Source organism: Sus scrofa, chromosome 2 (assembly GCF_054392235.1).
Source record: "Sus scrofa isolate SSC_HxYL_T2T_F1_AM1 chromosome 2, Sscrofa_HxYL_maternal_Yorkshire_Landrace_v2.0, whole genome shotgun sequence".
Classification (NCBI taxonomy): Eukaryota; Metazoa; Chordata; class Mammalia; order Artiodactyla; family Suidae; genus Sus; species Sus scrofa.
In genome coordinates, this window is record NC_139384.1 from 1,037,054 (window position 1) to 1,061,161 (window position 24,108).

At 66.1% G+C, this 24,108-nt stretch overlaps 1 protein-coding gene and 1 long non-coding RNA gene across 5 annotated transcripts; one reads left to right on the forward strand and one right to left on the reverse strand.

Moving 5' to 3' along the window:
- Positions 1-645: 645 nt before the first annotated feature.
- On the reverse strand, positions 646-17,534 carry DUSP8 (dual specificity phosphatase 8). 3 transcript variants are annotated; one of them, XM_085009846.1, is made up of 7 exons: positions 17,322-17,534; positions 10,472-10,792; positions 9,064-9,202; positions 5,044-5,210; positions 4,381-4,540; positions 4,113-4,236; positions 646-3,882 (listed from the first exon to the last, which is right to left on the reverse strand). In XM_085009846.1, the coding sequence occupies exons 2-7, from the start codon at positions 10,700-10,702 to the stop codon at positions 2,820-2,822; spliced, it is 1,884 nt and encodes a 627-aa protein (XP_084865972.1). In that variant the 5' UTR covers positions 10,703-10,792; positions 17,322-17,534; the 3' UTR covers positions 646-2,819. The 3 variants fall into 3 exon arrangements, with proteins under 3 accessions (XP_084865972.1, XP_020938257.2, XP_084865971.1); XM_021082598.2 differs by lacking the exon at positions 17,322-17,534 and adding an exon at positions 16,414-16,616; XM_085009845.1 differs by lacking the exon at positions 17,322-17,534 and adding an exon at positions 16,259-16,340.
- LOC146405008 (uncharacterized) lies at positions 17,460-23,383 on the forward strand. Of its 2 annotated transcripts, none has more exons than XR_014836550.1 (3): positions 17,460-17,599; positions 18,590-18,683; positions 22,396-23,383. It is a non-coding gene; the product is annotated as an uncharacterized LOC146405008 (long non-coding RNA). The 2 variants fall into 2 exon arrangements; XR_014836549.1 differs by having other exon boundaries at positions 17,546-17,684.
- Positions 23,384-24,108: the final 725 nt, after the last annotated feature.

The window sequence follows — 24,108 nt, forward strand, 5'->3', positions numbered from 1 at the left end:
AGCTGCTGCTCTGCGCCGACGCTCAGAGCTGCAGCTGTAGACACGCACACCAACCCCCTGAACCCCGCCGCTGCCGCACTCCCGCCCCCCACAGCCTGGCCGGGAAGGAGCCGGCCTGCAGGATGTGCTGCCTCCAGGGAGAGGAGCCTGGTGGCTGCGTGCCAGCCGGGCAGACACATGGGTGCTTCCCGGCCTGTGGCCCTCGGAGCCTTGTACCTTCAATAGGTGGTGGAAACAATAGTTACAAAGCCAGTTGCAGACACTCTCTGGCTTAGACTCCCATCTCTGTCCAACAGGAGGTGCTCTGGTGTGGTGTGCACCCCCCCCACACACACGGAGGTCTGCGGGGCAGCGTGGAACCATCCACAGTGGTTATTCTGGAGGGGCGTGGGGGGGAGTTGAGGGGGCAAAGCTGAGTTTCTGTCGCACGTGGCTCTAAGCTGGCAGCAGCCTCACAACAGAGGCTGTTCTACACCCCCCCCCCCCCCCCCCGCCGCCCTGGCCGACCTGCCCGCTGGGTTCTGGGTGGCGGGCAGTGGGTGGAGTTCCAGGCCCCACAGCCCAGCGTCCTGGCCCTGGGAAGACACCCCCCCACCCCGTCACCCCCCAACACCAACCTGAAGAAAGAGGCAGCCAGAGGCCTGGAGAAAACATCCATCTCAGGTTTATTACAACACGTTGTTTCCAAATACAAAAGAAGGGGACGGGATGGGGGTGCGGGGGGAGGGGTGGCGCTGGGGGCGGGGCTCTGAGGGGGGCGGGCAGGTGGGTGGGCTGCCCGGTCCAGAGAGACCGGGAGCCCTGCGGGGGGACCAGCCACCTCTCCTCCGCTGGACTTTCCAGCAAATAATAGGAGGGGGCTGGGTCCATTCTGGGGGACCCCCCCCCCATGCCAGGGCCCAGGGGCCGGAGGGGCGGGAGGGCTGAGAGACTGGGAGGGGACTGGCTGGCGCCTTGGACGGTGTGCGGAGGTGACCAGGGAGGGCTCTGGCCCAGTGCCTGGCCGTCCCCCCAGCACAGGAGGGCAGCTGGGTCAGGACGCAGAGCAAGAGCCTCCACGCGCCCCAGGACAGAAGCCCCAGGACGGCTGCAGCCCTGGGGAAGGACGGGGGCAGGGGCGGCTGCAGCACCTGCCCCCAGAGAGCTGGGGCCCAGCCAGTGGCCCCCCGGGGGGGGCGTGAGGGGGGGCAGTGCATCTTGCGCACCCAGGGTCACCTCAGAAACCCGCCGCGACAGACAGACGGACGGGAGGCAGATTACATATTCGACCATCAGAATCATTAACCAATAATAATAAATACTTAAACCTCTCATCCATAGATTGCAAATACAACAATGATAGCTTATTTTCTCGGGGAACGGGGTGGGGACAGAGGGGACAGGGACAGGACTTCTGCTCAAAGGAGGGGGGACAGGGACACAGGGCTGGGAGCCAAAAGAACAAACAGAAGAAACAGCCGAGGGCAGCTGGGGGCAGACCCCCCTCCCCCGCCGGCTGGGGACTGTCCTGCCCCGGCCGGCCTTCCCCCCTCCCGCCAAGCCCCTGGCCTCTTCCCAAGGTGACCAGCCCCTGCCCCTAGACGGAGGTCAGGGGACACCTACTCCTGCCTCCAGAAGCCTCGGGTCCCCTTGACCCGAGAGGGCAGGGGCGGTGGGGCATTTTCTCCCGCCCGCACCCCCAGGCTGCCCCACCCGGACCGACCGGGCATGTCACCTGGAAGACAGCTGGAGACTCCGCAGGGGCGGGCTCCCCGGGGACCCTGTGGGGGCTGGGGCGGACAGGGGACAGGACGCCTCCTGCACCTGCTCCCACAGGGATCTTCCCCTGCCTGCAGGAGGCCCTCCCAACTAAGGCCCCCACCCCCACCCCCAAGCCTAAGGGTCTGGGAGTGCCAACGGCCCCTCCCTCTGCAAGGCAGCCGGTCCTCAGGGACATTCCTGCACTGGCTGGGAGCCTGGGGGGCAAGAGCCCAGAACAAGACCCTAAATGCACCTGCCCCCAGACCAGCGAAGCCAGCACTGGCTTGCCCAGCGGGTCCCTCCGGCCTCCCCTGGGGCCAAGGTCCTCCTCTTGGCAGCTGGCGCTAAGGGGCACCCACAAAGCTGAGGAGAGGGGGACAGCCTCCTCTGAGCCCTGGACCCTGGACCCAGGCTCTGGCAGGAGTGGGGGCCCCCGGTCACCTGACACTCTTCACCTGGCCCCAACCCTCTGAACACCCTGGTCCCTCAACACCTGCCAGGCCACAGGCCCGGGGGATGGGCAGTGGGGGTGCTCTCTGTGGCACCAAGACCTGGCGCCTCCAGCAGCCAGGGGGCTGGCAGCGCCTCCCCGGCCACACCCACTGGGGTGGGGGGGGCACCTCCTCCCACCTATGGCTTTGGTGCCGAGCCTGGGAAAGCAGAGAACAGGAAGAGGTGGGGGCGGGCAGGGCGGCTCTGCGGCTCAGTTTGTGGCAAAGTTTTTTTTATCCTTTTTCCCCTTTTCTTATGTAAAAAGTGCAGAAAAAGCTCAGCAGCCTCTTTGCAACGGTCAGCAGTGTTTCCTGGGGGAGGGGGTGGGGAGGGGACCCCAGGCCTGGCACCCCAGCTTGCAACCGAGGGTGGCCTCATATTGCTTAGAAACATGGGTTTCGGTTTAAATACCAGACAGTAAAAATAGAGCTCCGGGGACCGCCCGCACTGTTGCCAAATCATTGCCAGAATGAACAGCTTAAATAAATAAAAAATCGAAATATTTACTTCTCGATAAAAATCGCAGTAAAACCATTTACCTTTCTTTGCATTATATAGAATATAGATTTCGGGGGGGGGGGCCGCGGTCAGGACACCTCGATGACCTCCACGCTGCCCGAGAAGCTGGCCTGCTTGCCCAGGGCGGCCAGCTCCTCGCCGCGCGCGCGCCCCTCCACCATGCCCTCCTCGAACTCCATCTGGCAGCTCCGGCGCTTGAACTGCGTCTCGGGGGCCGGCTCGTCCGGCCAGCCGGTCCTCGCTTCTCGGGACTCGGCCCTTGCCTCCCGCCGCCGCAGGTTGCCGCCGCCCGCGCCCTGCCCGCCGGCGCGGCCGAAGGGGACGAACCGCGCACCGCCCGCGCCCTGCGCGCCCTCGGGGCGGAAGCACCAGGGCCCGTCGGGCGACGGCGTGCCCGGCGAGTCGAGCGGCGGCGCCCAGCCCCCGGGGCCGGCCGGCTGGCCGGGGCCGGGCAGCCCGGGCGCCGACAGGGCCGAGAGGCCGTGCCGCGGAGTCTGCCGGGCGGCGTCGCCAAAGTTCAGGCCCAGGCCGTGCGCGGGGGAGCGCGCCGGGGAGCCGGCTGGAGGCCGGGGCCGCCGGCGCAGCCGCGGGCGCGTCTCGGGCGCCGGGTCCGGGCTGTCGGGGCTGGGCGAGGGCAGGCCGAGCGCGCCCCCCGACGGGCTGTCCAGCTTGCAGAGCTTGGGGGCCTCCGCGGGGGCGGGGGGCCCGGGGTCGTCGGGCCGCTGGCTGGGAGCATAGGCCGACTTGATGTCCAGCGAGAAGGAGCGCTTGAGGCGGTTGGTGTCCTGGAGGCGGTCGGAGGAGAGGTGCAGGCCGCGCAGGCCCTGCTGCAGCGCGCTGGTGGCCGGTGCGGCGGCGCCAGCGGGCGTGGGGGTCTCCCCGCCTGCAATCTGTGCGCCCTCCCTGGAGGCAGTGGCCGCGGCGCTCCCGGCGGCGGCGGCCCTCTCTGAGGTAGGTGGTGGCAGCGGCGGCAGTGTGGCTGCAGGGCCCGGGAGGGGCTCTGGCGTCCCGGGGTGGGAGGCGCCCTCCCCCTGCAGGGCGGCCAGCAGCTTCAGGCTGCGCTCGTACTCCAGCAGCTGGCCCAGGAAATTGAAGTTGGGCGAGATGGACGGGCGCCGGTCCTTCACGAACCTGGCGGGAGAGGCAGCTGCATGGGGCGCGGGCCTGGGCACTCCTGCCAAGCCGCACTGCCCACCTGCCTCTTCCCCGCACCCACCGCGTCCTCTGCTCCGTGTGCTGGGGCTCCGCTCGGGCTGCGAGCCGCTTTCGTGACCAGAGGCAGGTGCCCGGAAAGGCGGGCGGGGGGTGGGGGGGAAGAGGCGAGGCGAGGCGGCCGGCCGGGGCCGGGCGGGAGGGGCTACCTGTAGGCGTCGTCGGAGGACATGCCCATTGTCTTCATGATGTAAGCGATGGCGATGGTGGCGGAGCGGGAGATGCCGGCCAGACAGTGCACGATGACCTGGCAGCTGGACAGCTTGGCTTTATCTGGGGACAGGGGCCCAGGTGAGGGCTGGGGCCGCCGGCCTTCCCCGACCCACCCTGGCGTGGGGAGCCCCTGTGCCACCGCGCTTCGCCCGCCCGGCCCCTTCCCCGGGCCGGGGCGGGCGGATGCCAGGCCGGGCGCCTCACCGATGAACTCGATAGACTTGTCCAGCCAGGGCAGCAGCTTTTCACAGTAGTTGTCGTTGATGGGAACGCGCAGGAAGCGGCTCTCACAGATGAAGTCAGGCTTGGGGCAGGAGTTGCTGGCATTGAGGACGTAGCTTATTCCGTTTTGGGTCATCAGATCCTGGGAGGGGGGAGAACAGGCTGGAAGCGGGCGGGGCTGGCGGGAGGTCCAGTACCTGCCAGGCTCTCGGGCAGGAGCCTTAGGATCTGGACCCAGAGCCCCTTCTGCCCCCTCCGCTGCCGCTGTGGAGCGAGGGTCCCAGTGCCCGGGCGGGGGGCTGGCGGCCTGCGAGCCCCGGCCTCTGCTTGCGGTAGGCTCCCAGGAATTTGACGGCTGCCTGGGCGGCGGCTTTACTCTCGTCCCTCGTCACCATTTTTCAAACACGGGGTTCTTTCAGGGCTGGCCAGGGGCCCAGTGACATCAGCAGTGTGGCATGTGGGCTGCGCTGCCAAAGGGGCAGGGAGCAGCCTCTCCAGCCAGCGCTGCCAGGCCCTGCCCTGAGCCCTGCTCTGGTGCTCCTGAGCGCCCGGCCCGTGCTTCTCCCACATCCAGCCCCCGTGGGTGTCAGCGTCTTCCTCCCCAGGCCCACCCGGGGGCTGCCTCCAGCTCTGGGGGGTGCATACCTTGTTCAGGACGTCCTTCTGAGAGCCCAGGTAGAGGTGGGGCAGGATGCGGGTCAGGCCCACGCTGGGCGCGGGCAGGCAGGGCTGGGAGAGGCTCATGGGCAGCAGGGCAGCCGGCTTGCCCTCACATAGGCCAGGGAAGCAGGAGGAGAAGGTGGCGAAACCCCCTGCAGGAGTGGAGAAGGCCCATGTCAGCGGGTGGGCGGGCTGGGGCGGGAGAGAGCTGGGCCGCCCACCTACCACGTGTCCCAGCCCCACTCGGTGGGACCCCCCCACACCTGGTGCCTCTGGCCTGAGCACCTGGTCTTGGTGCTGTTCCTGGAGGGCAGCCCTCATGACGGTGACAGTGACGACGGTGGCACGTGCCATGCACCTCTACAGCCGGCCTCTATGCCTGCGCACGCTAATTAGGGGCTGGCCTCACGGAGGACGCGGCTGTGATGCCCGTAAAAGTGGGGGTGGGGTGGCTGACCAGCACGGCGCCCACAGGGCCCAGGCAGGGACGGGCTCCAAGGCCTTCCTGGAGGGTCCGTATCACCAGCCCCTTCACCCCCGGGGCCGCGGCCGGGGGCCAGGCCGGGCCAGGCCTTCCCGCCTCTCCCCCTGGGCTGATGCAATCCCTCCCTGCTTGCAGTTGGCCGGGAGCCCTGGGCAGGCCTTGGATGCCAGGACCAGAAGGCAAGGTTCTGAGGAGCCCTCCCCTGCCCTGGGCATGACATCACCCCCTGGAGCTGGCACAACCCGCAGGGGCACTGGCGTGCGGCTCCATTCCACCCAGCAGGGGACGACGGAGGAGCAGAGGCTGCCTGAGAGCTGGGAACCCTGCAGACTGGGAGCTCGCAGACCACACGCTCTGCACGTGGCTGGCGTGTGTCCCGCCACCAGTCCCGCACCGCCAGACCCAGGGTGGGCGGAGGGAGCGCCTTTGCCGGTAGGGGTAGGAGAGGCCTGAGGGGGCATGCAGGCACACATCCAACTCAGCCAGTGACCGCAGCCTCAGGGTCCTCCCCGCCCTGGGCGCTGCCACGAGGCACGCAGGAGGTGACCTAGAAGCAGCTGGACCAAGGCCTACCCACCCGCGGAGCAGGCAGGGGAGCGGGGCGGGTCCCTGCCCTGGTCCACAGCTGGCACCAGACACCTGGCTGATTCTGGAGGACAGAGATGCCTAGTGGCCTCAGCTCACCCCTGGTCCAGCTCAGGGGTCAGTCTGTCCAGACACCCAGCCAGAATGCCTGCTGGGTGTGCTCCTAGGTCCCAGGAAAGGCATGACTTTCGGGGGCCGTGGAGGTGGGAGATCTCAGGCTGGGGGAGTAGAAGCATCAGCTTGGAGGGGCAGGGGTCCCTTCCTTGGGAACCCGCTGTCCGGATGGGGAGAAGCAGGTGACTGTTAGCATGGCTGATGCCCTGCTCCCCGGTCCCCGGAAGAGGAGGCTGGGCTGGGGCTGGGGGTCAGGCCCTGCTCAGTCCGGAGCCAGGCACCCCGATGCCCCTGCTGGAGGACAGCACCTGCCCAGGAGGAGCAGGGTCTGCACCTGCCGCAGGCCCCTTACTCCCTGCCATCTCAGCCACGAAGCTGGCAAGTGGGGGGCAGGGGAGTGAATTCCATCAGGAGCCCCCCCCACACACTAAAGGACAGTCTGGGGAGACCTGCTAGCCTTTGCTGCAATTCCCCGGGGTAAGGCCCCCAGGAAACCTCTTCAGGCAGAGCCAGGCAGCTTGGGATGCCCCCTACAACCCCCCCATGGACGCCAGGGCCTCAGATTCCAGTCCTTCCGCGATTTCAGAGCCGCCCCAGGCTCTGGGGATGGGTGACAAGGGAGGGACACGTGGGCCGCATCAGTGCCGGCAGCCCGGCACTCTGCAGGTCCCCGCACTCTCAGGGCCTGGGAATGCGCCCCTGTCCCCCAGGGCTCTCAAGGGCACCTTCCTTCAGGAGGGACCCCCACGCCCCCACGCCCCCACCCTGCTCTGCGCTGGGCAGGTCAGAGGAGCCGGCCGCAGCGCCCAGAGCCTCACAATGAAATCCCCGACTCGGACAAAAGCGCGTGGTCTGGGCGGCACTCCCCCCCCGCCCCCCCCCCCGCAATGGGAGCCCGGAGCCCCGCCGTCCCCGCACCCACCCTCCGAGCGGGGGCCGCTCCCGCCTCGGTCTCCGGCCAGGGTCCGGGGACGTCGCGCGCGGGCTGGGGTGCCTGCGGGGACATCGCCGGCCCGCATTCCGCAGCGACGACGCGCACCGGGGCGCAGCCGGCTCCGGGCAGGGCCGCCCGCTGCTTAAAGGGCCAGGCGTCCTTTCCCATCTCCGCCCCCACAGGGCGTCACGGGCGGAGCAGCTGGGGAGGGGGCGTGGCAGTGGTCACAGCAGCCAGGTCTGGACCCCAGCAGGGCCTGCCCGCACCGCCCCCGCAACGAACCTCCTGCCCACTGCGCCCCTCTCCCCCGCTGAGCCAGCGCATCGCCCTGGCTCTCCTCTGTGCCCCCGCCCCAGGGGTCTGGTGCTCCCTTCTGGCCTCTGCTGAGCGCCCACCTCCTTGCTGGGCATCCCCCAGAGTCACTTCCCCATTCTGGGCATCCAGCAGCCCTCTCCGCACTCGCCCCCCCATTCCGACTGGGCCAGGCGGGAGTGTGGGCAAGGCCCGGGGGCTGTCCCGAAGTCTGGGTCCCAGTCTGGCATTGCTCTGAGCATTACTCCCAGCCCCCCATACCATGCAGGGGCCACGACTTTTCCTTGCTGGGCCCTCAGAGGAATGGGGGCAAGTACGCTAACCTTGCCGGGTGAGGCAGCACCCAGGGCTGAGCGAGCCAGCTGGGCACAGCCAGGTCCCTGGGGAGCCCTCCACATCGCGCCCAGCTCGGGGACCCGCCTCTCAGACTCCCAAAGGGCTCTGCTCCCACCTGTGGCCAAGGCATGTTCGGGTGTACACACACACACACAGATACACAAACACACAGACATATGGATACAGAGACAAATACACACACGCACACGCACACACACGCACACGCATCCCCAGCTGGGCCCTGGAGGGTTCCTGTGAACGCCCACACCCGCACGCGTGTAGACGGCGGCTCGCACACCCACACACGACGTCCACCCACACCAAACGTCCTGCATGCCTTCAGGGCTGGCTCGTAGGACACCTCCTCCCAGAGGCCTGCCCAGAGCCCCTGCCAAGCAGATGCTGGGTCCCTACAATCTCTCTCCGGCTGTGCTCCCATGAAACGCCTGCACGAGAGGGCCAGCCAGGCGCCCGTCGGCCACCCCTGCTGACTAGGCTCAGAGGCGTCCCAAGCTGTGTGACGAGGGGGTGACACTGGCACATCCCTGGGACAGGCCAGCTCCACCTGGCCCCGGGACCTGGACCACCGGGAGGGCTGGGGTGGATTCTGGAAGATGTCAGTCGCTGCCCACAGGAGGGAGGGAGCAGTGGGGACCACAGTGCAGCCTGCGCGCGCGTGCGTGTGTAGGGGGCCAGGCTGCTTCTGGGGAACAGGAAGCCCTGTGGGGACCTCCGCTGGCCCCCCAGACAGCGGTCGTGACCACGCAGGCTGTTGCGGGGCACCCGTGCAGCTGGAGTGCTGCATCTACCGCCTGTGTGTAACAGCTCTGCTCAGACGGGGGGTTCTCTGGGGTGGGGCCTGTGCCTCCTCCCCAGCCAGGGAGCTCTGGGCAGTGTGAGTGTGAGTGTGTTTGCACGCATGGGGAGTTTCCAAGGCAGACCACATCTTCGCTTAGATTCCCTGTCCCCCCCACCCCCCGTCTATACCAGGGTTTCCTCCTGTCCACCTGCTCGTGGCAGGAGTGGCCTCTATTGGTGGGGGCTCGGGGGGAGGGGGAGCTCCCAAGAATTCCAGAGCTACAGGGGTTTGCCCCCCACCGGGCCCCCACTGCCCAGACAGCCCCTGGTCCCTGGGCTTCCGGCGGAGAGCAGAGGCGCGTCCAGAACCGTGACTCCCGGGCCAGCCCCGCCCCCGCCCAGCCGCCAGGGGCCGAGAGGCAGGGGGCAGCCCCGGACGCACCTGTGAGGATGGCCACGCTGTCGAAGCAGCCGTCCAGCTTGCTGAGCAGGATGGACAGGAAGCTGTCTGCGGCCAGCACGCTGGCATCCCGCGTGCTCTGGTCATAGACCACCACGTGCTGCGGCTCCGTGGCCTGCACCTGGGAGCCGGAGGCAGAGGTCAGGCCACTGCCAGGCACCTGCCGGCCTCCCCACCCCCTGCTGCCACCACCTTGCTGTCTCCAGGGGAGGGAGGGCAGGCAGGCACCCAGCCGTGCACACCTGCACAGGTCTCCATGCCCACGGCCACCAGGCAGAGCCTCGGAGCAGGGTGGGCCAGGGGGACACCCACTGCCCCTGCAGCTGTGCCCACGTGGGTCAAGGTACCAGACACCACGGGCTGGGCCGTGTGGAGGGACGTGGGTGAAGGCAGCGGGGCTCCCCAGGTGTGCGAGGCTGGACCTGGGAGGCACCCTTTGGGGGTTTTGAGGTGGGGGACTCTCCTTCCCTCTCCAGCCAGTGATGGGGGGAACTGGGGGCTGCGGCAAGACGCCCCCTCCTCAGGCGCAACAACTCAGGCGGCAGCAGCTGGGAGCTGGGGTTCCGCCGGCCCCCGCCCCCGTGCCCAGGCCCAGACGTTGAGTGGCTCTTGCTCAGCGACCAGCGGACGCCCCCGCCCCCCGCGCACACTCAGCCCTTAAGCCAGCTGAGCTGCCAACCCCGGGCCGGGTGATGTCACCGGCAGCCAATGGGAGGGCGCTCTGGGGGGAGACCTCGCTGGGGGGTGTTAATCACCAGGATCCCCTCACTGGAGGCTGCAGGGAGCCGGCTCCTGCCTGGGGGGGTGGGGGGGTGGGGGGACGCCCATCTGGGCCCTCTCCCCCCGGCTCTGCGACCAGGACCCTCCCTCAGCCTCCGGGCTGCTGGCGTGCCACACCGCCCCCACTGGAGGTGCCCCTGCCTTCCCTGGTCACCGGCCCAGCTGTCCCTCCCCCAGGCGGGACTCCACGCTCCTGGGCCTCAGAGATAGGACTGTCCACCGCGGGTGACCGGAGACGTTCTTGGGGGCCCCTGAGAGCACTCGGGTCCCTCAAGAGTCCAAGGGGGAAAGGACTGGGGGCTGGGGACACGGACTGCTGGCCTGAGCCCCTGGGCCACCCGTCCCGTCCTCAGAGGGTGCCTGACCCGCCGCCACCCCAAGGTCCCTCTGCCGCCAGCGTCCCCTCCTCAGGCCCCTGTGCATGGTCGCCACGCTCGTCCTTTCAAGGCCTCTCGCCGAGCCTCTGGCTGGGTCCCTGCCCTGTCGCGCTTGGGGAGACGGCTGCGTGGGGACCCCGGGCAGACAGAGGCTCCGGTGGCCGCGGAGGCCTCCCCAGGAGGGCGCCGAGGCCCCAGGGCGGAGGGGGGTCGGCAGCCCGGGCGGGTGGTACCTGGCTGCGGGCGGCGGGCTGGATGAGCTCCGCGATGGTGACCTTGCCCTGCTGCAGCCGCCGCTTCACCAGCTTGGAGCAGCAGATGTTGACGGAGCTGAGCACGTGCCAGCTGTTGTACTCCACGAAGGAGCGGCTGTCAATGACCAGAGGCCCCCCGGGCCCGCCCCGCAGCAGGCTGGCCAGCTTCTTGGCATCCATCACCTTCCGAGGGAGCCGGTCCCCGGCCATGGTGTGGCCGTGGGCGGTGGCAGGGGGTGACCCCGGACGTGCGCAGGGGCTGCGGCCTAGGGCTTGGTGGGACCAGGCATGGTGCCAGACCTGCGGGGAGAGGCGGACGGTCAGCAGGGCCGCAGGCCCCAGGCGGGCACTGGGCCAGCCTCAGAGGGGCGGGTGGTGGGGCTGCCCTGCGGGCACCAGAGCACTGAGGTCTGACCCACACTCCGGGAAACCAGCGTTCCTGTGGCTGCCCCAAGAGGTCTTTTTGCCTTTTCTAGGGCTGCACCCGCGGCATAGGGAGGTTCCCAGGTTAGGGGTCGAATCGGAGCTGTAGCCACCAGCCTACGCCACAGCCACAGCAATTCGGGATTCGAGCCGTGTCTGCGACCTACCCCACAGCTCACGGCAGCACCAGATCCTTAACCCACAGAGCAAAGCCAGGGATCAAACCCGCAACCTCATGGTTCCTAGTCGGATTCGTGAACCACTGAGCCACGACGGGAACTCCCCCCATGAGGTCTTGAGCTGGGGGCTGTGACACATTGAGTGGGAAGGGTGCTCAGGACGGGCCTGTCCAGCCCCACGGCCTCCAGGTCACGGCGCCGGCCACTCAGCAGGAGGCAGAAGAGCTCAGGGCACCACAGAGGGAAAGGCCTCAGGGCTCGGGCTGGGGAAGCTGCCGGACGAGGGCCCTCACTTATGCTGGAATGCCATGTTCTGCCCCTCAAGCTCCCAGCACCCCCAGGATGCGGGCTGCTCGCTCACGTGGCCTCCATGTCCTCCTGATTCGATTCCCGGGACCCCTGCGCCCCTCCTTCCCTGTGGCCAAGCCCTCAGCTCCCTGGCAGGCCCTCCCTCTCCGACCTCACGCAGCCGCATCACTCTGTAAGCCGATAATCTGGCCTGGGGGTGGGGGGATGCAGTGCTGCTTGCCCAAGTCAGGGCTCCTGGAACCCGGCAGCCAGGGCGGGGTGCTCGAGGGCACTCTGCTCCCCGGGGCTGCCGGCCAAGGTTTAGGCACGGCGTGGACCAGTGTCCGTCTCCTGCTCACGTGCTCAGAATGGGGGTGACAGTATAGCGGTGGCCTGGGGTTTAGGTCCAAGGATGGGATGTGGTGGGGGGCATCTGAGGACGAAGGTGAGTGTGGGGGACCCAACAGTTAGACCCTGGGACACTCGGCATGGCCTCCAAGGGTTCAGACTCCGGGTGCCTGGAGGGCGGAGGTGGCTGGGGGCATGGGGGCTCCAGAGCCTCGGCAGAAGCCCCTCCTAGGATCAGGTGCCAAGGCTCTGCCACTCCAGGCCCACCTGCCGGACCCCCTCTTCCCTGTCATCTGCCAGGACTGGCCTTTCTCTAGTGCCCCCAAGCCTCAGAGCCCCCGCCCCCAGGAGGCGTGCAGCATCAGGACACCCAGCTTGCTCAGGGATGGGAGGGGTCAACCCAAGGTCACAATAAGGAGACTGGACAGAAGCCAGGCCCCTCCCTCTGCCACCACCACCACCCCCCGCCAGCGTGGGGGCGGGGAGGTGCAAGACAGACGTCCCCGTGGGAAGCCAGAGGGGAGCCCCTCAGTGAGCCCCCGGCCTGCAGCCGCAGAGGGTGCCGGGATGAGGCAGCGAAAGACACGTGTCACCTTTCAAACAGCACTGGGGACACGGCTGCCACCATCTCCCTACCACCCTCCCAGGTGAGCTCCAGGCTGGGGCGGGGCGTGGAGCTCACGGAGGAGCAGGTGCACAAGGCAGGTGTGGACCCTGCCCACAGCCCTGGGCTGGGCCCTCAGAGCTGGTGCCAAGGGACGTGTCCGGGTGGCCCTGGACTGGGGGGGGCGGGGGATCCTGTTGACAGAGGCACTGCTCCTCAGGCTGGCGCTCAGGGCTCCTCGACTGTGGGGCCACTAACCTCCTGACAGCCGTGCCAAGTAAATTCAAAAGCAAAAGGGCCTGCCTATTGCGGGGCCCTGCCTGCTGGGGTGGGGGGAACTGCCTGAGTTCTGACCTGAATCTTGTCAAGGCTGTGACAGGCCGCAGCCACCAGATCCCTTTTACGTGCTGGCCCTGCAAGTGTGGCCAGAGCTTCCCACCCTTGGATGTGGGGCCAAGAGTCCAGGTCCGAGGCCCAGCACCCTGAGAGGGCCGCGTGGGGCAAGGACATCATGGCAGGGAGTCCGATGCCCACTGGTCAGGTGGGGACGGTTTACCTCTGCCTGAAACAGAAGCCAAGCAGAAGCTCCCTTGGCGCAGGGACGAAGGACTGGACTGGGGAGAGGCCCTCCTCGCTCCGCCCGGCCAGCTGCCTGTCTGCACCCTCCAGTCCTTAAAGGCGGGCTGTCCACACCACAGAAAGGCGTGGAGGCTGGAGGAGGGGCAGGGAGGGGAGGGTGGGGGCAGGGGCTGGAGGGTGGGCAGCCTGCCCCAGGGCCGGTACCTGGTCCCCGCCCTGCCCCCAGGGAAGCCCCCAGCTCGGCCCTATTAACCACTGCAGCATTGTTATTTGCAGCCAGGGGGACTCATTAGCAAGTTGGCACCTCCATCATCACCATGGCAACAGCAGAGGTGCCAGGCAACCGCTGCTCCTGCGGGCGGCAGCAGGAGCTGCTTGCTCTGCAGAGCCAGGTCCCTCCCCTCCTCACTCGTTCCCACCCCTCTCCGCCCCTGCAGGTGCTCAGTAGCTGGGCCTGGACCACCCCGAGCCGAGCCGGGCTGGCCCCGGGTGCGGCGGCTCCAGCAGTTCCGAACCTTCCTCACCTTCCGAGGCCACGTGCACAGGCTCGCTCTCTCCCAAGCCTGGGAGACTTTCTCTGAAAGGCCAAAGTGTGGCCGGAGCGCCCCTCCTGCACTAAGCTGGCCTCCTGGGGCTGCACCTTCACCCACAGGGCCTCCTTGGACCCGGAGCTCCTGGGAGCAGACCCCTCACCTCCCAAAGATGCAACACACAGATCAGGGCCCAGAGCCGGGCTGTGGCAGGGAGGGCTGGGAGCACTCCGAGCAGCCTTGCGCACACCCACGGGGCTAGAAGCAGCCAGGTGGGCACAGAGGAATCGGACATGGAAGGGGCTTTGGGCCTCCCCGCTGGCTTTCAAGGGCCCACCCCAGGCTCAGCGACACCCCCTTCCCTAGGGGGAGGGCACACAGAGCCTAGTCAGTTGGGAGGGGGGCACAGCCCCACAGACCCCCACCAGAGGGCTGGGAGCCAAGGAGACAGCCCTGGCCGGGCGTGGCCTAGACGGCAGGCCAGGTACACAGCGCTGCCTGGCCCCCGGGCTGCCTACAGGCTGGACACGCCCCTTTGCACACTGCCTGCCTTGGTACTTGCCCCATTCCCACACTCCACCCCACCCCTGTGGGCAGCTGCTCACATGACAGCGTGTGTGCACACTCCTGGGGTCGCTGGATGCGTGCCAAGTGCCCCAGGATCCCAGGACGCCAGCTACGGCCTGGCCTCACACTGGCTCCCACGGCTCCCCGCAGGACATCCGTGACCCTGAGCACCCGTGTGACCAGGAAACTCCCGGCTAAGAGCACCCTCCCCAGGCCCTTTGTGCTCAACATCTAGGGGACATGCGAGCCCCAGGCTGGCGAGCCTGGGAGCAGGCAGCCTGCAGGAAGAGCTGACGGTGAGGGGACCCAAGATGTGGCGAGGTCCAGCTCGCTCTGACCCAGGGGCCGCTCTGGAGGCAGGAACTGCCGCACTTGGAAGGCGGGGGGTGGGGGGGGGACCCTGGTAGGGGTGACCTCCAGGGGGCAGGGGCTGTGTGCTCACAGCGGGGCAGCTCACCGGACCCTCCTGCCCTCATCAGGGTCATCAAACGCTCTTGTGCTGCTCTCTGTCCCGCCTGGGCTCGGCAAGGCCATTCAGAGCCAGCCGGGCCTGGGAAGCTGCGGACTTCGGGAGACGGTGGGGTGGGGGCCCTACCCACTCCGTTCCCAGGGATGGGGCTGAACTGGGATAGGAGGGTTTGGCAGGAGGGTCCTTGAAAGGACAGGCTCCAGGCTGAACACAGCCAGGTTTCTTCTGCTCCTGCCTGGCCTGACGCGGCCCCACGGAGCTGCGGAACTTCTGCGGGCCTCCCGACCCCCGTGTGACATACGTGGGCCAGCGTCTGCCAGTCACTGTCCCCCGGGGTTCCGGCAGAGGCGGCCTCAGCCTCTGCAGTTCTGATGGTCAGACTCTGACCCACATCCCCCCGCGGGGGGTCTGGGACCTTCCTCTCCCTTCCCCACGAGCTGCACAACTAGGAGACGTGCAGAGCAGCCCCTGGCCTCTGCCGCTGGCCGGTGGTCCCTCCAGCTCCCTGTCTGGCCGAACCTTCTGGGCCTGGAGGTCAGCCTCAGCCTGAGAGAGGAGGTGATGCTGGGAAGGGTCCCAGAGCAGAAGGTGACAGGTGACGCCAAGCATCTTTTGGCACTTCGGTCACAGAGGCCACTCTCCCCAGAGGCAGCCTCTGGGGCCCAAGAGCCTCGCTAGGGGCTGAGGGCAGCCAGGGACTAGAACCTGCCCAGCAACTCTCCCGGGGCCCTAGGCCGCTGACTACAGCAGGAGGCATCTCAGTCAGACTTCAGGACAGACTCCCAGCTCCCGGTCACGTGATCTGGCCCCTTTGGCAGGTGCTTATCGACCATCTGAGGAGCCAACACATGGGACATCTGTCCTCCCGAGCAGAGCAGGCCAGGGGGGCTGGATGCCACGCTCATCCCCTGGGCTGCCCTGGGAACAAGGTCTGGGGGAGATGACAGGACCCTCAAGCCTGGGCAGACCTCCAGGGGCGGGGGGCCCGGGGCAGGGCCCGCAGCACCCCCACCCCACCCCAGGCTGCAAATAAGACCATTGCGGGTGCCACACTGGATCCTGCCACCTCTGTCCTCCGGCACACGCAGGGCCCTCTCCCCCTCCAACCCCGTCACTGCAGCGCCTGGGCTCCAAGGCCGCCCTGCAGAAGCCCATCCCCGTCTGCGGCAGCACGTCAGAAGCGATGCCCTGGATGGGGCTGGGCCCCCTGGGGCCCCCTCCCCTCCAGGTGGGCCCACCACCTATCCCCCACCCCAGGGTGGGCACAGAGGCAGAAGGAGGCTGGTTGCACTCAGCCTGGCAGTGCCAGCCCCTCCCCCAGCACCCGCGGCGTCTGCAGCAGGCTGGCGGCCGGCCTTTATTCCGCAGAGGCCAGCTGAGCACCCCGAGGTGGGGGGCGCCCATAGCAGCCTGGCCACACGGGGGAGACGATTTGCCCTCCTCCCTGCCGGAGGCGGAACGGGCCCTCTCCTGAGGCTTCCAGAGACCAGAGACCCTCGCCGCCTAGGGCCGAGGCCGTCCGGGGCGCCTGGGGCTCGCGCTGAGGCTCGGGCAGATCCACGCTGGGTCTCAGTGGTCCCCGGGTCCTTAATTCATGCCCCTCCCCCACCGAAATAAGAAAGCACTGCCAGGAGAAAGGCGGCGAAGCCGTGGACCGATGCGGGCCAGGCCGGGGGCCGCCGGGGCTGCGGGCAGCGGGGGAAGGGCTTATCGGTCTGGTCACTGGCGTCCCCTCGAGCCAGGCGGGGGGCCCGTCCCCCGCGGGCCGGCACCGCTCACCTCCAGGCGGTCTCCTCTTCCCTGGCGCCCACCCGGCGCTGCCCTCCGTGCGCTCGCGACGCGGCGCCCACCCCGCGGGGCCGGGTGCACGGGCCGCGCGCCGGTTAACCCCCACCCTGCCGGCGCCCCGCGCGTCCCCGCGCGTCCCCGCTCACCTCGCTCACGCTCGCCTCCGGCCCGCACCCGGGAGCCGCGCCGCGCTCAGCGCGCCAGCTCGGCCCCGCAGCCCATGGGCCCGGCGGGGGCCCGCGCAGCCGGGGCAGGGGCCGGGGGAGCGCGCGGGCCGCGTCGCCGTCGCCGCCGTCGCCGCCGCGGCCGCCGCGGGGAGCGCTCGCACGGGCCGGGGCGCGCGCACTGCGGGCGGGCACGCGCGCTCGCGGCGCGCATCCCACCCCGCGGCTCGGCGGGCGCGGCCGGTGCGGCTCCGGCTCGGGCTCGGGCTCGGGCTGGGGCTCGGGTTCCGGCGTCCGGCGCGGCCGTGGGGGTGGGGGCCGCGGAGCCGGCTCCGCCGCCGCGCTCGGCCGCGAGTGACAGGCCCGGGGCGAAGGGCGGGGCCGCCGGCGGGGATGAGGTCATGCCGAGCGAAAAAAGCCCCTGACGTCACCTGCAGCCAATCAGCGCGCGCGGCTCGGGGGCAGGTGACGTCAGCCGGAGCCCGGGCTCCGGGTGCAGATTAGAGGCGGCGGCCGCAGGGGGCGGGGGGCCGGGCTCGCTGCCACCGCCCGGCGCCCTCTGCCCTCACCCCTCACCCCGGCACCGGCTCTTAAAGGGGCCGCGCGGCGTCCCGATTCCGTGCCTGGGACCCCACTTCCAGGACGCCCTCCCAGCCCCGGTGCTCGGCCCCACCCGGCGACCTCCAGCCTCGTGGCACACACACCCGCCGAGGGGCCGACCGTCCGGCTCCCAGGCCCGAGGGTCCTCTCCCCGCCGGCCTGGCCAGAGCTGGTGCCCCCGCCCCTCCGCAGCCTTTGTTGGTGCGGGGCCTGCCGGCGGGGAGGGCCTTCTCCAGCCCCGGGCCTGGTGCTAGAGCGCACCGCGAGCCCAGCTCTGCGAGGCGCTTTACCTGCGGCCTCGCGCCGACCCTCTCCACGACCCCTGGAGGTGGGAACCTGGTTCCTGCGCTCTCTTCGGGAAGGGAGAAGCTCCGAGGCGAGATGGTTTGCCTTGGGTCACATAGCTCACGAGTTGGTTGCGGGGGCGGGGGGTTCTCTAGTCAGCGCCGTCTCCCCCGTTCCCGCTGACGACCTCCAGCCTTGGTCGCTTCTAGCGAAAAGTCGCCCTTAAGCCGCGCTCGCGGGGACTCGCCTCGACGGTGTGCCCCTCCCCGCCCCCCACAGGCAGGTGAGCGTGTGCCCCCAGCCGATCGCGGTGGGAACACAACTGCTCGGCCGTTTGGACGCTGGTCGTCCAGAGCGGGAACGAGCAGGTAATGACACCTTGGGCAAGTGTCCAGCGCACACGCACTGGCGTGGGTGGGCGTCGGGGAGGCCACCCCGGGAGGGGACAGGCAAGCAGTGACTGGTCCTGGTGCAGACGGGACCACCCCAGACAGGAAAGGCCTTATCCTTACCCCCAGCAGGAGTCCAGAGTGCTGGAGTAGGGAGCCGGATGAGACGGGAGGGCACGCGGCCATGTGCCTACCATGACCCAGTGTTAGCAGGGCGCCGGTGCAGGGGCCCTGGGGACGAAGTCCTGAGAGAGGGGGCTTCGAACAGAGTCATTTGGGGGGGAGGTGGGAGCAAACAGCCTGCGCTTTCCCGAAACCCTCCCCCAGGGCTGCCCGGATGGAGAGCGAGGGCCGTCCCCCTCCAGCCTGGAGCCCCCAGCAGGTCTCCCAGCCCCTCCCAGCCTCCTGGTGTGAGAGAGGCGTCGGCCCCCGGGGAGTGCAGCCCCTTCCCAAGGAGGGTGGGGTCTGGGAGGCAGCCCTCAGCCGAGGCTGGCTGAATGATGGGTCACAAAAAACGTTGCCGGGGACGCCTTCCTGCTCCTCCAGGACCCCAGTGCTCCGAATGGGATTGAGGGAGGGCTCTCCCCGTTCCCATGCTCAGCTCCTGACTGGACCTCCAGCCTCAGAGGTCTGCACACAGGAGGGGCTTAGGAAGGGCTCGCCCCCCGCCCCCGCCCCCGCCCCGTGCCGGCCTGTGGAGCGGCCAGTAGTTGTGAGCTGGTGGGGTCGTGTGGGGAAAGAGTGTGTTCCTGGCTCGGAGCCAGCACTTAGGATAACAAACCTCCGGGAGGGGGGAGCGGGGCTGCCCCGGAAGGAAGCACCTTAGCTCCGGGGCTGTTTGGGGCTGGGGCTGCGCTCAGCTCCTTCCTTCTTCCCTTCCCCAGGCTGGGCCCCGGGGGGAAGGCCGTCGGACGAGAGAGGCCCTGGCTGGAGGTGGGCCCTGAGCTTGGAGAGCTGCCCAGCCCGAGCACAGGCCAGGTCAGTTCCGCGGTGGAGGGCGGGGTGCGGCGGGGCCGTGCGTGTTTGGGCTCACCCCACGTCTGCACCGTGTGTGTGTCGGGGGCTGCGTCCTGGGCCGTGGGAGGAGGATTCACGCTGATCTGCCAGCGGCCTTGGTGGCCAGAGTGGCCAGAGGCCCTTGGGGAAGCATGGACGGACCCCCAAGGGCCTGGGACCCGCAGGAGTGGGCGGACAGAGGAGCTGTCTCCAGGGGTGGGCCAGGTGGACCCTCCAGGGGGGCCCCTCTCCTGCCCAGACGTGCTCAGCGCCGGTACGTGGGACGGGCCGGCGCTCCGCGCTCTAGGCCTGAGCAGGAGGCAGGAAATTGAGGGGAGGGATGGTGTCCTTGTGCCCTTCCTGGGAGGGTCGGGGTGGCCTGTCGCGGGGCCTGGCCAGGGGCGTGAGGTTGGGCCATGACGTTTTAGAGTCCTGGGGGTCACTTCATGTGCAAATGAGCGCTTAAAACCTGGAGTTCTGCCGGGAAGGGGCAGGTAGGGCGGGTCCCCTTCCGGACAAGACGGTGGCTTTCAAGGCCACCAGCTCTGGCTCTGGGTTCTCTGCAGCCCAGAGCTAGCCTCTATCCGCTGCCCTTTTGCCCCGCGGGCCGTCTAGGCGCCTTGCCTGGGCAGGGGTCTCCTGATGCTCTGGGGCAGATCGGCCGGCATCGCCTCGCAGCGCGGCCCTGGAGGAGCAGGGGCGGATCGGGCGGCGGGCCGCGCGCAGAAGGGACGCCCAGCGGGTTACAGCTGCCCAGGCGGCCCGGCTTCGGCCTGGGGCCGACGTGCCAGGCGGGGCAAGGTCCAAGCCCGGCAGGGATCCAAGCCCGGCACGCGGACGCCGCTTTGGGGTCCCCGCGGCCGAGCAGGGCCCTGCGCAGGGCCAGAGGGGCGCCGCGGCCGCGCGGGGTCCGGTCGGGCCGGGCGGGATTTCGCTCTCGCCGCTCGCGGCCCGGGTGGACCGGCGCCCCGGACGGGCAGGTCCGAGAAGGGCCGGGCGGTCGGTGCGCGCCCTCTGCCGGCGGCTGCGCCCTCCTCCCGCGGGACCGAGCCCGCCCCGCCGTTTCTGGGTGCGTCTTTCCGGGCAAAAGGAAAAGCAGGGCTCACCTCTTCTTGCTGCCGCGCGACTCGGTGTTTTCGGCAATGACATAGAGAGGACGTGAATCCACGCGTGGCGTTTCCACGATCTGACTTGCTTTTTGAAGTGAAGGTGAATTTGATAAGCTACGCGTCAGGTGTTCCAACAGCACGTTTTGACACCTGGTAGCCCGGCCCGAAACAAGTCCTAGAAAGTTCCCTCTGGACCCCCTGCAGCCAGTCCTCCCCTCCTGCTCTGACCTGTCCAGGTCCGTTGGTGCTGCCTGCTCCTGACCTCTGCAGCCCTGCAAGCAGGAGGGGTGTATTCCTTCGTGGCTGCGGCATTTTTCACCCCAGGAAGTCTCCCTGCTTCCCACCAGCTGATAACGAAAGTCTGTGTGGTGGTGTTTGTGGGTGTGGGGTGAAATCTGAGCCACTTCTCCCTTTTTCTGTATTAGATTAGTTGCACTTCGTGGCTATACAAACCCCGCAGTGAAGCAGCCACCTTCTATGGGCTTGCAGGAACACTTTTCAGGTTATTCTCTTTCCGAGTATCTTATTTATTTATTTATTTATTTAGCCTTTTTTTTTTCTTCCCTTTTTCTTTTCTAGGGCTGCACCCACGGCATATGCAGGTTCCCAGGCTAGGGGTCGAATCGGAGCTATAGCCGCTGGCCTCCACCACAGCCACAGCCACGCAGGATCGAGCTGCATCTGCAACCTACACCACAGCTCACGGCCATGCCGGATCCTTCGCCCCCTGAGCAAGGCCAGGGATCGAACCCGCAACCTCATGGTTATTAGTCAGATTTGTCTCTGCTGCACTGCCAAGGAAACTCCTCCAAGAGTCTTATGACGTTTGAAACATGTGCGCATAGCAACAGAGGGTGATGGAGCAAACACCTGGCTCCAGACCCAAGCCTGTCAGCCTTTGCCCATTTTGCTTGGGGTTAGAAAACGACTGTCGCGACCCAGCGCGTCCGTGTACCCGTCCATGGTTGTCTGGTGGGGCCCTTTACAGCCCGGACCTCGAAGGAGCACCACAACTGCTCTCCTTCAAGCTGCTGCTTTTCACCCCGCCGTCTGTGCGTCTTTGTTGATGCAGGCGAGCCGCCGCCCTCCTTCGCGGCTGTTGCACAGGTTTCTGCTGAATGCATGGATTTCCTCTTGTTCTCCAAACTGTAGCGGTGCTTCGAGGAACATTCTGGTAGTGATCTCCCAAGGCCGTCTAAGCTGTGGGCATCCAGGCCCGCTGTGCCAGCATCGGTGTTCCCGCGGCTCCAGGAGAGGCCTATGGACATTCACTATTTTTCTTTTTTCTTTTTTGTCTTTTTAGGGCCCCACCTGCGGCATATGGAGGTTCCCAGTCTAGGGGTTGAAACGGAGCTGCAGCTGCCGGCCTACACCACAGCCCCAGCAACGCCAGATCCAGGCCGTGTCTGCGACCTAGACCACAGCTCACCGCAACGCCGGATTCTTAACCCACTGGGCGAGGCCAGGGATCAAACCTGCCTCCTCATGGATACTAGTCAGGTTCTTAACCTGCTGAGCCACAACACAACAGGAACTCTGCACATTTAGTATTTTTGCTTTTTCTTTTTTGCATCATTTTATTTAATGTTTACAGTTATCATGTAGTAAAATCGACTCTTTTGTTGACTTTTTTTGTGGTAAAATATACATAATTTAAAACTTACCATCTTTTTGAGTTCCTGTCGTAGCTCAGCAGGAATGATTCTGACACGCATCCATGAGGACGCAGGTTCCGTCCCTGGCCTTGCTCAGTGGGTTAAGGATCTGGCGTTGCCATGAGCTGTGGTGTAGGTTGCAGATGGGGCTCAGATCCCGTGTGGCTGTGGCTCTGGTGTAGGCTGGTGGCAACAGTTCCCATTTGACTCCTGGCCTGGGAACCTCCATATGCTGCGAGTGTGCCCCCCCCAAAAAAAACACACAGAAAAAGGAACAACGAGGAGTTCCCGTCATGGCGCAGTGGTTAACGAATCCGACTAGGAACCATGAGGTTGTGGGTTCGGTCCCTGCCCTTGCTCAGTGGGTTAAGGATCCGGCGTTGCCGTGGGCTTTGGCGTAGGTTGCAGACTCGGCTCGGATCCCGCGTTGCTGTGGCTCTGGCGTAGGCCGGCGGCTACAGCTCCAATTCAACCCCTGGCCTGGGAACCTCCATATGCTGTGGGAGCGGCCCAAGAAATAGCAAAAAAAAAAAGACAAAAAAAAAAAAAAAAAAAAGAAAACACACACAAAAACAATTAGAAAATTGGTCATCATTTAGGACCACGTACTCTGTGTTACCTGTCGTGCAAACGTCACCACCGTCCACCCTCCGAACTCTTTTCCCAAACTGAGCACTCTGACCCCAGTGGACCCTCGCTCCCTGCCCGCTCTTCCCCAGCCCCGGCCCCAGGGCCCTACTCGCTGTCTCGATGGATTCATGGATTCGACTCCTCTAGGGCCTCGTGTGGGTGAGATCTGACAGGGTTTGTCCTTTTAAAACATTATTTTTCTTTGCTTTATTGAAATATAGTTGATTTACAATACCGAGTGGGTTTCAGGTGTACAGCAAAGTGATTCAGTTACATGTGTGTAAATGTAATCTTTTTCAGTTATTTTCCCATTAGAGGTTATCCCAAGATATCGACTGCAGTTCAGGACAGCGGCTTTGTCCCTCTTTGACTGGCTCATTCTCTTAGTGGGATGTTTTCGGGTTGACTCCGTGGTAGCGCGTGTCAGAAGGTCATTCTTACGACCGAGCCATTCTCCGTGTGCGGATGGGCCACTTAGTTCGTGTCCATTCAGCGGCCGCGGACCCTGGTTCGTTTCCGCCTTGCGGCTCCTGCGAGTAATGCTGCTCTCGACGTGTGTGGGCGTCTCTAGCTGAGGCCCTGCTTTGAACTGTTTGGGGGAATCTACCCAGAGGTGGGCTGGCCGGACCACCTACAGGGCTGTGTTTACTGTTGAGGAGCTGTCCACCGTTTTTGCAGCAGCAGCACCTCGCATTCCCAGCAGCCCTTCCAGAGGGTTCCAAGTTCTCGGCATCCTCGACGAAACTGCCTCTTTTGAATTTGAACGCCCGTGTAGTCGTGTGACTTTTCACAGCCGTGTCGTTGCATGTGCAGCATCGCCATAACCGGGGCACAGACCTGCTCTGTATCCGCCTCTCCCTCGTGCTTCAAGGGCCCGTAGGATCGAGTAGGATCGAGACGGGCACCTTCATGGCCCAGAACTGTGCCTCATGTCAAGGTCCTTACCTGCGTCATATCCGTCAAGTCTCTTGGGCCCTGTACCCTGATGTGCTCTGGTTCTGGGACTAGGGTGTGAACCTCTCTGGGGCCCATTGCTGGTCTCTCACAGCTGGCCGGGTGGCCTCCTTGAGTGTCTGGAAGTTTCCCGCTTGAAGACGTCGGCCTTCTGCTTTCTTGGTGGAAAGGTTTTCACTGACAGCATCAACCTCTTTACCAGACGGAGGACCAGTCACACGTTCCCTCTCTTCTCGGGCCAGTCGTGATAAGCTCGTGCTTTTCAAGGCACTTGCTACCTCGTTGAAGTTTTGAAATTATTCGAATAAACTTGTGATCATATCTGCTTATTATATTTTTACTGTGTGCAGGATATGATGTCACCCTTTCATTTCTGCTCTTTGTAATTTATTTTACTTATTTATTTATTATTTATTTTTTTTTCGTCTTTTTGCCTTTTCTAGGGCTGCGCCCACAGCACATGGAGGTTCCCAGGCTAGGGGTCCAGTGGGAGCTGTAGCCGCCGGCCTGCACCAGAGCCACAGCCACGTGGGATCCGAGCCGTGTCTGCAACCTGCACCACAGCTCATGGCCACACCGGATCCTTCACCCATGGAGCGAGGCCAGGCATCGAACCCGCAACCTCATGGTTCCTGGTCGGATTCGTTTCTGCTGCGCCGCGACGGGAGCTCCCTGGGCACCCGCTTTTAACGTCATGGAATGTTCTTTGTTATCTCTGGTAATAGTTTCGTCTTAAAATCTACCTTGTCTGGAGTTCCCGTTGTGGCGCAGCAGAAACGAATCCGACTAGTTTCCATGAGGACGTGGGTTCGATCCCTGGCCTCGCTCAGTGGATCGGGGACCCGGCATTGCTGTGAGCTGTGGTGCAGGTTGCAGACACGGCTCAGATCTGGCATCGCTGTGGCTGTGGGGTAGGCTGGCAGGTGCAGCTCCGATTCAACCCCTAGCCTGGGAACTTCCACGCGCCATGGGTACAGCTCGAAAAAGCAAAAAAGAAAGGAAGAAAGAAGAGTCCACCTTGTCTGCATTAATACAGGCACATCAATTAATATGTTAGTT